At 36.1% G+C, this 13,559-nt stretch overlaps 1 protein-coding gene across 1 annotated transcript in view; it reads left to right on the forward strand.

Moving 5' to 3' along the window:
* Positions 1–13,559, forward strand: part of LOC150081108 (all-trans retinoic acid-induced differentiation factor-like) — a 63,288-nt gene that overhangs the window by 39,122 nt on the left and 10,607 nt on the right. The window contains exons 5-6 of the mRNA XM_090381323.1: positions 3,528–3,637; positions 10,430–10,527. Coding sequence (XP_090237449.1) covers positions 3,528–3,637; positions 10,430–10,527 — 208 coding nt within the window. The remainder of the gene's footprint in view (positions 1–3,527; positions 3,638–10,429; positions 10,528–13,559) is intronic.

The following is a 13,559-nucleotide window of genomic DNA, read 5'->3' on the forward strand; positions in this document are numbered from 1 at the left end:
AAAGTAGAACAAGCATTAAGGGAAAACAAAGGATTTAAATCAGCAGCCATGAGCAGTAATACAGAAAGACAAATGATACTGGAACTGAAGAATAGCGATGGTGTACTTGTAAACAGCAGAGAATGCATAATTCAAATAGCAGAAGACTACTATAGAGAATTATACAATATAATATACAAGAATGATGCCAGCAGTGGGGAAGATGGATTACAAAGTAGCAACACATACAGCATACCCGATATTCTTCCTGATGAGGTGGAACATGCATTGAAGAAAATGAAGAATCAGAAAGCCCTGGGGGAAGATGAAGTTACTGTAGAGTTGTTAAAATTGGGAGGAAGAGACATAACACAAAAACTGGAAAGGCTCTTCACAAAGTGCATTAGAAAAGGTGTGATGCCTAAGCAGTGGAATAATGCAATCAGTTTTGCTGTATAAGAAAGGAGATAAATCAGAAATTGGAAATTACAGACCAATTAGCTTGTTATCTCACATCTACAAGTTGTTCACAAGGGTCATTACTAACAGATTAGAAAGAATACTTGATGAGAATCAACCAAAAGAGCAAGCTGGCTTTAGGACAGGATTCTCAACTATGGATCACTTTCACGTAATATCACAGCTAATGGAGAAAGCAAATGAATATAAAACACCATTATGCCTGGCATTTGTGGATTATGAAAAGGCATTTGACTCCATACAGCATAAGGCAATGTTTCGGGCACTGGAAAGACAAGGCATAGATACCCCACATATTATGATTTAAAAGAAAATATATGAGAGTGCTACCTCCTTTATTAGACTAGACAAAGACAGTAGGAAATTTAAAATCGAGAAAGGAGTTCGACAAGAAGACACAATATCTCCGAAGCTGTTTGCTGCTGCCCTTGAGGAAGCTTTCAGAAGATTAGACTGGTCACAGAAAGGAGTCAATGTGAATGGAGAGTACCTAAACCATTTACGATTTGCAGATGATATTGTGGTCATAAGCCATGATCCCAAAGAATTAGAGGAAAATCTTAATGAGTTATGTACAGTTAGTAAGGATTTTGGACTAAAGATGAATATGGCTAAAACAAAAGTAATGATGAACAAGTATGCCAAGTTATTGGCATACTTGTTGGGACAAGTTATTAGCTGTAATAATGATAAATGGCTGGAAGTCAAGAGAAGAATAAATTTTGGATGGATAGCATTCAGAAAATATAGTCACATACTGAAAGAGCAATATCCCAGTTTGTCTGAAATGTAAAATAATGAACCAAGGTATACTCCCCACCATGACTTATGGAAGTGAAACTTGGGCACTCACCAAAAGAATGGAGGAGAAGCTGAGAACTACACAGCGAAGAATGGAATGAATTATATTGGGAATCAGACTGTTAGATAAGAAGAGAAACACATGGATTAGGCAGCAAACTCAAGTAAAGGACATTCTTATCAAAACTAAAGAACTAAAATGGTCTTGGGCAGGACATATAGCTCGAACACATGATGACAGATGGACTAAGAAAATAACAGAATGGTACCCAAGAGGAGCTAGAAGAAAACCTGGAAGACAAAGGCGGAGATGGATAGATGAAATTCATGAGTTTTTGAGTAGTAAATGGATGACCAGTGCTCAAAACAGAAGGAACTGGAAAGTTGCTGGAGAGGCCTTCATCCTGCAGTGAATTGAAAATGGCTGATGATGATAATAAATTAAACTACAACTGAATTTAAAGCATTTAAACTTGCAAGTTAACAAAAAGAATGTAATTTACAAGAATTAGTTTTACAAAAGGCAAGAATTAAATTCACAAAATATTGCAGAAAATTCTGAAATTAGATTTATAAAATGTTACAGAAATTAAGCAAAAAAAAAAAATCAAACCTCTTATAATCCATAGAACAGAACCCATAGAGCCTAGGTTCACTTAATGTGATTACCAGCTCACTGATACTGTGTTGGACAACCATTTGCATGGATAACAGCCACCATTCACCTAATTTGGCTATGTAATTAAACCAATCAGTAATTAACTAGAAATATTTTCTTGAAAAAAACTATGGTGGTCTTATTTAAAATGTTTGTTTATTATTGGGTTTTTTTTTTTTTTTTTTTTGCCAAAGCAGCTGGTTTCTTTCCGAAACTGGTTTTATCCGACGCGAATGATCAAAACGTGGATTAATCATTCATGTTTTGATCATTCTTTTCAAATTAGTTCCCATTTCATGAAATGCGCTTATTCCAATGTTTCTGCCATTCTTCAAAAACATAGTGGAAGCTATTTTTGATATGTTTTTGAGAATCTCTGTTGTCTTTACAACTGTTTCTAATAACTGAATGTTTTCCTCGCAGCTCTTTCTTTAACTTTAGAAATAAAAAATAAAAAAATCACAGGGTCAGGGCTGTAGGGCTGATGAGGAACACATTAGTCATTAATACTGACTAAGTACTTGATGACAGTATGAGTAATATATGTGAGGTCTTGCATTGTTGTGATGCAGCATCCACCCACACCATGCAGTTGTGGTTGTTTTCAATGTATGTGATCCTACAAACTGTGCAATACAGTTCTGTAGTAAGGTCCTGTAACAATTGCATTACACAGCACAACATGCTGGTAAACTGTTCCTTGAATGTCAAAAAAGAGATGACCATAACCTTTCCTGCAGATGCCAGAACTTTTGCTTTTTTCGGTGTTGGCAATGACAGACTTTCAAACAGAGCTTTGTTGCTTACTCTCTGGGTCAAATTGATGAAGTTATATCTCATCCACCATTATCACCTTCTACAGAACCTTACTATCTTCAGTAACCATCTGTTGCAGCTCCTGACTAACCTCTGTGTGAACTTGCTGTTGCTGAGGTGAGAGTAGTCTTTGGAACCCAGTGTGCACACACGAATCATATGCAAATGGTCTTGGAGAATACCTTGCATGCTTCCTAATTATATTCTCAATGTGTCTGCCAGTTGCCGTACTGTTATATGATTTCTCTTAGTTTTTATGGTTTCTGTGATGAATGCACTGGTTGGAGCTCCAGGATCCCTGATTTTTGTGGCCTTCTGTACTTCTATTTCACCTATGAGCTATGCTATGTGGATGCATAAATTCACCGTAAACCTCTTTTTAACATTTCATATGCTTCGGCTAGTCTCTTGTGATGGAAAGAAAATTTGAGAGCAGCATACTGTTCCCCGCATGTCACATCCATTGCTACATAGTTGAAATAGATGTATAGAAGGCCACACAGTCTTTTCTTGAAGCAGGGTCTTGAATATTTTGGCTGGTATGTATTAAAATATTTGCAAATAATACTTTTTGAAGTTGGTGGCAAGCATTATTGCACAAAGTAAATTTCACTGAGGATGTTTGCTGATTTGTATTATTTTACACATGTATTTAAATTTCATTTTAATGTATTTATAATTAAATGTATATAAATTTCATTTTAATGTATTTATAATTAAATGTATATAAATTTCATTTTAATGTATTTATAATTAAATGTATATAAATTTCATTTTATATTTATGGAAATAGATTTTTGCCAACAGAATGTGATTGTCCAGGTGGCACTGAAGCATGGAAGATTGTGAAAAAAAATGCAAGTGAATGCTGTTGGCAGAAGAATCCTTGCCAGTATTTAAATGGTATGCAGATGTTAAATGCCTTGTTCTGTCATTTTTTTTATAAGATAAATATGTGCTAGTCATTACACCTTGCTTTACACAGTTTATCTCAATTTTTATAATTAACCTCATTTTGTGACAGGTTCTTGACAAATCTTTTTTTATAGTTGTATCAGTATTCATTTTGTTTTTACAGAATAATAAGACTACTTCTTGTTTCCTACTTCATCTCCCTCGTTATAATTCCTGTCAAATGTTTCTTAAGGCCTGATTTCTATAACATTTCATTTTTTATGATGGGTGCAGTCCATAAAGTAAATCTTGTTTTTCTTGAACCTAACACTAAATATTTGTAAATTACAATGTATGTGGCACTCCTTTGCACATTAAAGATGCACAGAGTACTGCACAGGCGCCTCCGTAGCCAGGTGGGAAGGAGCAGCAGTGCGTAGTACACGCTTCTTGATTAGACCGGGATTCGAGCCCGTCACCACCAAATACAGAGGATGTGGAAAGGTCAGGAAATGACCACCGCATATCCCGGAGCAATATGGCCTTAGTTGCTAATGCTCCTAAAAACCAAATAACTAACTAACTAAGTACTGCACACTTGACTTTAAGCAGTGCACATATGTGAAGAGTGTGAAATAAATTCACCTCTTAACTGAAGTCATCTAACTGATTAATGAAATGTGATTGTTATCAAAATTGACACACACACGCACGCACACAGATCAGAAATTTGTGTTTCATTTACTCATAACTCCTAATGTATGTTGTTGAAAATATGTTTGTTGAATTCTCTGCGGAAATTTCCAGGAATATCGGTTAATTAGGAAAAATCCACAATTCACAAAAAGGCAATTAGGAAAAATTAATGGATAAGTTAAACCTAATTACATGCACATGTTGATTGACATATGTCATGAAAAATTATTAATAGTAGGTTCATTTCACTGCTGCATATTTCTCTCTAATCGGTAGTGCTCTTTGGTTTCGTGATATTTATGCAATGTCTGAAATCAAACTCTTTATGCACGCGTTTCACATTTCATGTGACAAGCACTCTTAGTGACATGCTGTCATCTAATCGAAGCATTGGTTGAAGTGTGCAGTTTTTAAATTTGCATTCACTTACTGACAAGTCTAAAGGGAGTTTTAATTTTCAAAAATTAATTAAAAACTCCTTCAGAAGTAGAGCAATAAAAATCAGTTATCAGCATATGCTACCTAACTTGTATTGGCATTAGCACTTTGTGTGCGCTAATACCATTTACTTGGATACAGGTGTATTGTGATGCATACCTATACTTGGATACAGGTGTATTGTGATGTTTACATTTACTCCTCAGTCTCTGTTCATGTACAATTCAAAACTGTGTACCAATCTTCTGATGTTGCTTAAGAATTAAAAAATAATTGTAATCTAATTTTTAGAAGTCTTTGGTACGTAGTATTTTAAACTAGAATGTCTTTTTATTGAACATGTCTGTTCATATGTAATCAAGATCTCAGTGTTTTTTTTTTTTTTTTTTTTTTTTTTTTAAGTTTTTAAAATTTTACCAACAGTTATAACAGTGAGTTGGATCTTAGGTAATTGATTATCAGGGCTGGCAGTAGATGACATTTTGCCCATTATCAGTGAAGTGTAAAGAATTCATTTATTCCAGCTTGTTTTTTCCCATCATGCCTGTAATTTGAAATGCTTCACTTCGACTTGTCCAATACTTTCAACATCTGGAGACACTGATGCATATAACATGCATCTGTAAAATTATTCTAACACTGATTTTTACCCATTTCAGAAGTTTATTTACATTTTTTTAAAAATTAGTCCATTATCTGTTTGATACTCGTACATCGCCAAGACTGAAAGAATTGCAATAATTCACTGCTTTTTCTTTCCTTCAAAGAGAATAAAATTATTTACAGTTCAAATCAGTAGTAAAACTTTGAACTGTATACTGAAATTCTCAGACCAGACGAGTCAATTTATTTCCAATTATGAAAGGTTGATTATTAATAAGTGGCAGTAACAAAAAAAAAATGCACAGCATAACTAAATATGTACAAAAATTGTAATGTTTATGCTGAAAATGTGCCAGTTGCTTCTTAATGAAAAGTATCAAAAGGCTCAAATGCCTGGTGATGCAAATTCAGTCATGCAAAAATATTCAGCCAAGTTAGTTTCTTTTTTTGCAATTATAGATTTAAGTGTCAAATGAAATGTAAAGTATGTTAGTTGTCTGACATCACCAGGGGTTCCCCCCATCTCTGCATTGTGTACGCTATTTATATGAAGCAGAACTCTGTGGAGGCCAGAGATTTAAAAAGTGTGTGGGGAGAGTGGTTTGTTGTGTAGTGTTATGTTCTATTATTTCTCTGACCATTTAGCCATTGGGCCCCTATTGAGACCCACCATTGCCCACACTTTGCCACAAGGAGGCAGGTCAAGCACCCAGTTGATTATTTTAGTACTCTGTCAGGCCCTGCCACCTATTTTACAAGGATTTCAGTGGCTTCATATCTTATTTTAATTTTTTGCCAACTATCTGTCTCTTTTTCATATCTTATTTGGTCACTTCATTTACATATATCGCTACCTTTCTTATCCATTTCGTCGAACTCACTTCTCGTCTATACCGTAGATTCAATAGGTTTAAACGAAATATTTTCTTCACAATTTCTTCATACCATAAAATATATACATTATGGCTTTAGGGTACATCTGCTTATGCAGTGTCCCTGATCCATAATTAATGTTACCTTCCTTTTCGCTACAATTACACTCCACCCCCTACTCTTATTTATTTTATTAATACTATTATATATATAAAGGGGAGGATGAACACTAGAATTTCGAAAGGCCGAAAGAGGTTTACAAGAAAGCAGTTGAATTTTTTGACTTTGATTAGAATTTGGCAGTATTGTTAGTGGCAAACTCAGTTGGTTTAGTTAGAGTGGGGGCAGGGAGGAGACTTGAGAGAAACAGGTAGAAGGATGGGGACAATAGAGTTAGAGTAGGCATCCCCAAAGAGGTTAGTGGGGACGAGCCCTACCAGGTGAAGTATGGGGGAGGCAGGGAGAGGAGGAGACAGAGACCATCTCCTCCCTCCCTTGCCCAGGTATGGGGTTTTAAATGGAACCAGGCTTGAATACCCAGTTTAGATTGCCAAATGACGTGTTGGCAACAAAGTCGCAGTATGTATTCGTTGGTGATGGTTACCTGACAACCATCAAGTATGTAGGAAGGTCAGACTGCCCATCCCGCTCTGGGGGGGGTATGTTAGCTGGAAATGGGGAACCCACCAGGTGAAGGGGGGATATTCGACCCTCTCCTGGCAGGAGGGTGAATGGGGAGAGAGAGAGAGAGAGAGAGAGAGAGAGAGAGAGAGAGAGAGAGAGAGAGAGAGAGAGAGAGAGAGAGAGAGAGAGAGAGAGATCATTCATAATGTGCATTCTCACTCTACTTATGGTTAGCACATTGCATTTTGTGAAAGATCTTGAAGTGAAGCGTATCTTACATTTGTCAATGTTAAACTTCAACTGCTATTTCTCAGCATTTCGACCCAATTTTCCTAGATCTGTTGCGTTAGCGTAGGCATCCATGATACAACCTTTGTATCATCTGGAAACTTAGACATTAAGCCTGATATACCTTCATTATCATTGATAAATATTGAAACTAACAATGGACCTAGCACTTGAACCCTGTGGAACTCCACTAATAACATTAGTCCAAGAAGAGCAGTGTTCAATAACCACTCTGTCTTCTTCCAGTTAACTATCCCTTTATCCATAGCAGTAATTCCCCCTCAATGCCACATTGCTCCACTTTGTACAGCAGTCTGTTATGGGCAACAGTAGCAAAAGCCTTCCTGAAATCCAAGTGTATGATGTCAAAATTATTTTTTGCATCGCATCCAGTTCCTTGGTCATTACATCATAGTAACCTGTCATATTGGTTAGACAAGGCTGCTCCATGACAGATCAATGCTGTGATTGTAATATAATTGCATACCTGTCCAAATGGTCCTGCATTACTTCTTTAATCAGTGATTCCATTATTTTCCTGTGACAGACATTAAGCTAACAGGTCTGTAATTCCTCATGTTACCTTTTGTGATACCCCTTTATGAATTGGGGATATAGTCGCACTTCTCCAGTGCATAGAGACCTCCCCTGAATTTATGGATGATCTCGTAATTATGGCTAAGGATTTACTTAACTCCTTTGCTGCCTCCCTTAATATAATTGGATAAATTCCATATGCCATATGTCTCAAATTCCGTATGCCTTTTTTATGTCCATCCTCAAGAATTCCTCATGTGTGAAAGTAGATGCTAAAATACCTATTCATTTTAGCATTAGCAAGGGCACATGATGCAAGAAAGCAAGCTTATATAGCATCAGCCAAAAAAACCCACAGACCCCTTCTCATTTCACCCATCCACTCGCTGCAAATGTTTGTCCAGATCTGCCTTGAATCTGTTTAAGTTATCAACTTCTACAATGACAGATGGAAGTTTGTTCCAGCAATCAACCACCCACAGCTAAAGGCAAACTTCCGCACATCTGTCCTACAACTGTCTTTCTCCAATTTGAATTTATGCTCTCTCAGGCGATTATTCTGAGCAAGAGGAAAAATCCCATCAGCATTGAACATGCTCAAACCATTCGGAAGGTGGATTCATTCTCTTGATTAAGAAGCACACAAACTCCAATTTTGTCCTTAATGCAGACCAGCTGGTCCTGATAAGCAAATTAAGAGTATTGGTTTTTTGTTTTCTCTCTAACTTTTTGGTTTAGAAGACAGTCATCTGATTAATTCGGAAATGTTCTGCTGCTATGCGACGACTGAACAACCCACAAGTTCCACTCAAACTGAAAAGTTAAAAGATGCATTAAGATGTACAGTGGTACCTTGGATTGCGAGTAACTTGGTCTACGAGTGTTTTGCAAGATGAGCAAAAATTTTTAATAAATTGTAATTTGATAAACGAGTGAGGTCTTGCAATATGAGTACAGTCAGTCCTCGTATAACACGTGTTCACGCTACGCGAATTCGATCATACACGATTTATAAATACGCGAACGAAATCTTATATAACACGAACCAAATTCGCTTATGCACGATTCGCCTTGGTGTTTACAAGAAATGGCAGTCGAACGCAGAATCACCCCAACTGAATGCAGCATGATAGGAATGAAGGGAAGATTTTGAAAATGTTTTTTTTTTTTTTTTTTTTGTTTTTTATATCAGTGAAGGGGAAACACATTTCACCATAATAACGTAAAAACCAACACAATTTCAGCTATCGGTATAATCGCAAATGCAATTAGATAGAGTTTACTACCAGTTTATAAGAGATTCCACTAGCAGAAACGCAACTGGAAATTGTTTTTATTGTTTTATGGTAGTAACCTCTAGAAATGTGCTTTAGTAAAATGTGAGATGTTAATAGTGTATCTCTGCCTTTACTGTGTTGTTTATTCAATTGCTACACGCACGCAGCTTTGTTTATGTGTATCAAGCTGCCTCCTCATTTTGTAATAGTGCGAGCGATGAATCTGGTTAACGACAATGCAATGTTATATTTCTGTGAAATCCTTAAGAGGAGGCAAGTGTCATTGGAAAGGTGCTTGTTAAAGTTGCACAAAAAGAGACAGATAGCAGTGATTCCGTTAGTGACAGTGAAAGTCGTCCTACCATAAATTCGATTGCTTTTTGTATATTAAATTTAAATATTAAAAATATGAAAAGGTATTTTGTATTAATCATTTTTACAGTATATGAATATATTTGAGTTTTGGAACAAATCATCTGGGTTTCCATGATTTCTTATGGCAAAATTCGCTTTGATATACGAGTGCTTTGGATTACGAGCACATTTCTGTAACGAATTATGCTCGCAAACCAAGGTACCACTGTACTAGTTGCTCTACCTGTCCATATAGTTGTTTATCACAGTCATTTGGCCTATAGCATATTCCCACTCATTTTTGTTTTCCAAGTGATTATGTTACACCAAGCAGACTTAACATTATGCTGTTAACTGATGCCAACTGGGTGCGCTGCCTTGGTATTTTTGTGCTTCTTAATCAAGAGAATGACTCCACCTTCTGTTCTGTTCTACGTTGAACTACAGCAAACAAGTGCCGAGTGAACCACACTGTAGTTTGGGATAACTGTACTTAGATGTCATATCAAAAAATTGATAATAAATACATATTGTTAGTTAAATGTTGCAAGGAAGCTTGCTTTCTTTATCATTTTCCCCTACTAACTAATACTAAACTGCCAAAATAGCTAATTCTAAACAAGCAAAATTGCTGCAACTATACAACATATGGGTAATGCCAAACAATTTTCATTGGTCGAAGATTATATGATTTTTTTCAAGTGGCATGCACACACACACACACACACACACACACATACACACACAGAGTGTGTGTTCTGAATTAATGAAATTAATGTGCCACTGACATATGCTTATAGAGTATGCATCAGTTCTGTTCAAATTTAGTTTTCAATAATTTACAAGTGTGCAGTTTTTCAAGCCACCGCTGTGAAACTTTTCATAAAATACATTATACCCAATCTCCATTTCCTTAAAAATTTGAATAAATATTAACTGATTAATGCTGTGCGAACTGGATGAAACATATTTATCCAATTTTTTTTTCATTTCTTCATAACCCTTATTAAGATAAGTTTTATTATACCTTATAATTTCTTAAGTTTTATTAAGAAAAATTTCTCACTTTGTTTGTCCATTATTTATTTACCTTTGAGATTTTTAATTTCAGTGTCCTGTACCAGTGATGGGTACTGCAATCATGTTGGACCTGGTAGTGCCAAATGTGTCTGTCTGCCAGATTATCATGGTTATAAATGTTTGCAGAAGGTAAATATGATATTTACTATATAGGATGCTATGTTAATTAAACAAAATATCAACATTGACAAATGCAAAGTACTGCATATGGGTAGAAGTAACCCCAGAGGAATGTACCAACTCTCTGGTACTAACTACACTTAGGATGGTAGAAAATGGAAAAGACCTGTGAGTAATTGTGCAGTCAGATATGAAGTTTTCTGAGCAGTGCAGACAGGTTGCAAGTTTAGCTCATGGTCTTTGTCAATGATATACAAGAATTTTGCTAGCAGGGAAAAGGAGATGATCATCCCTTTGTATAAGGCAATGGTCAGACCACACCTTGATTACTGTGTACAGGTCTGGAGGCCTCATTTTAGGAAGGATGTAGATTTACTTGAGTGTGTACAGAGAAGGCAACAAGATTGGTGAGGGAAATGAAGGGGTCCTTTTACCAAGAGAGGCTTAAGTTCAGCATGCTGAATTCTGATGGGATTCTTCCGCTTGCTCAGATTACAAACCTAAGGGGGCAAAAATTCAAATTGACGAAAGACAGCTGTAGAATAGATGTGCGGAAATTTGCCTTTAGCTAGCAGGTGGTTAATTGCTGGAACAAACTTCCATCTGTCATTGTGGAAGTAAATAAATTCAAGGAGGAACTGGACAAACTTTTAGAGGGAATGGTTTTGTGAATTTTTTTTTTTTTTTTTTGACTGATGCTACATAAGCTCATATGCTTGCTTTCTTGCATCACATGCCTCTATTACTATATTAGGTTTATTCAAAATTGATGGTACATTACTGTTTTTCCCAAGCTGAAAATCATTATTAAATAAAAAAAAAGTAAGTTTTACTGTGCTCAAGACTTTTCTTTGCCAGAATTATCAGCATAAAACTGACAGAATTAAGAAAACCATATATCCATTAATTAAGAATAATTATAGTTCACTTAGAAATGTACCGTATTTAATAATTATAAGGTAGAGATGTCAGTCTGGGCTGCATGCAACTATCAGTCATTTGTTGAGGAGAATTTGTTTCTAGGTTCTTAGTATTAAACGTATATGAAAATAATGATTATATTTATTTAAAGGAGATATTAAATTTTATAACATTTCAACAAAAATTGATAACATATGCATCTTTATAAGTTTTGCTTCATGAGCTTATGTGCAAATCAAGAAATAGCGTTTCTTTGTAAGAAAAAAAGCAAGTGTGTACTGTGTATGCACGAAAGAAGTTAGCATTAGTAGAGGCATATGATGCAAAAAAGCATTTATACAGCATCAGCTAAAAAAATCGCACGTATACCTTGTACTCACGAAAGATGTTTTATGTGTAAACACCTTTGACTGACACCTACTAAATTTCAAACAGCTAGAACTGAAATCAAGAACAATGTAATTTATGCTCACGCCCACTACATTACTCTACCAAATCGGTGTTAGTGATAAGTAGAATACACATGCCTTTTGCTTACTCTACCGAATCAACGTTTGGAAGAGGTTATGTCAATAGCCTAATTACCTATTTGATTGTAGCCATTTGTTGCTACAATCAAATGGGTATTGTAGCTATTTGTTGTTACAATCATACTCTCATGTTGGATCATATTACTCTCATGCTTTGTTGCAAATTGCACGTGCAGCATTAAGAGTTTTGCAAGAAACAACAGCATCCATGCATAATATGCTATCGAAACTGAGACTTGGCTCAGGATCTCAATGAGTACAAGCACGAGATGGTAACGCTGCACATTCCATTTCACACTGAGGAAACATACTGTCACAGATGAAATATGTCAAGATCTTTGATGACAATGAAGAAAACATAACATGTATGAATCGGACTTTGACATTCGCAAAACGATTGAAATATGTAAGACAACGTGTCAAGGCAACGACGATGGTGACCTTGACAAAGCATGCGCCAATGACCTGCATAGCCTTGTAATGTGACTGTGAGAAGAAGACCCCTTTTGAAACATCTACAATTATCCAAACAGTGAGATTAATGATGATCTAAAGTTGGCCATGCTCAACCGACTCAGCGCAATTGCAAAGAAATGTGAAAACTTGATTATGACCAACGAGGACTTCTGAAACTTAATGAAAATGGCCAATGACAAGCAAAAGATTCTACTCATACATGTAATTTGGAGTCTGATATCTGCAAATCATGAACCAATTCAAATATTCACGAATGGCCCAGCTGGTTGCGAAAAATCGTTTGATTCACCTCTTGATGGAAATATACAACTGCTTCAATAATACAGATGGGTACTGTAATGCTGACATTCTATGCACTGCAACTGGTAAGGCTGAAGCACTTGTAATGTGATGATCTTGGATGTGCTCAGAGCTGGTTTATGCCAGCCCTTTGCACATCAAAGATCACTTCCCTCAAGATATCCATTTCTCTGTTTTTATTCAGGGCATACCACCTAAGTGATATGCCCTGAATAAAAACTTAGGTGGTATGCCCTGAAACACAAACATTTTTCCGCAACCAGCTGGTTTATGCCAGCTCTGAAATGAAATGAAAATGATGTTATTTCTGCATTGCAAAATCATGACAGTTTAGATTTTACTACTGTCCGAAATTTGGTAGGTGCCACCAAAGATGTTTACACATAAAAAAAAAAAAAATACCATTTTCACCAATCCATTCACTACAAAATTTTGTCCACTTCTCCCTTGAATTTATTTAAGCTAACAACTTCCACAACAACAGATGGAAGTTTGTTGCATCAATCAAGTAATTTCTGGCTAAAGGCAAATTTCCAAACATCTATTCGACAACTGTCTTTCCTCAGTTATGGTTTATACACTGTCAGGTTTGTAATCGCAGCAAGAGGAAGAATCCCATCAGCATTGAGCCTGCTCGATCCATTTAAGGCCTTATACACCTCAATCAGATCACTTCTCAGGTACCTAGTCTCCAGACACTGCAATTTGCAGAAATTAGGCCTTTCTTTGTAAGAGCATCTCTAAGTTTCCCTCACCAATCTTGTTGCCCTTCTATGTACTCATTCTACAAACTCTACATCCTTCCTAAAATGA

The sequence above is a fragment of the Mastigoproctus giganteus genome, chromosome 9 (genome assembly GCF_048544385.1).
Source record: "Mastigoproctus giganteus isolate SK-2022 chromosome 9, ASM4854438v1, whole genome shotgun sequence".
Classification (NCBI taxonomy): Eukaryota; Metazoa; Arthropoda; class Arachnida; order Uropygi; family Thelyphonidae; genus Mastigoproctus; species Mastigoproctus giganteus.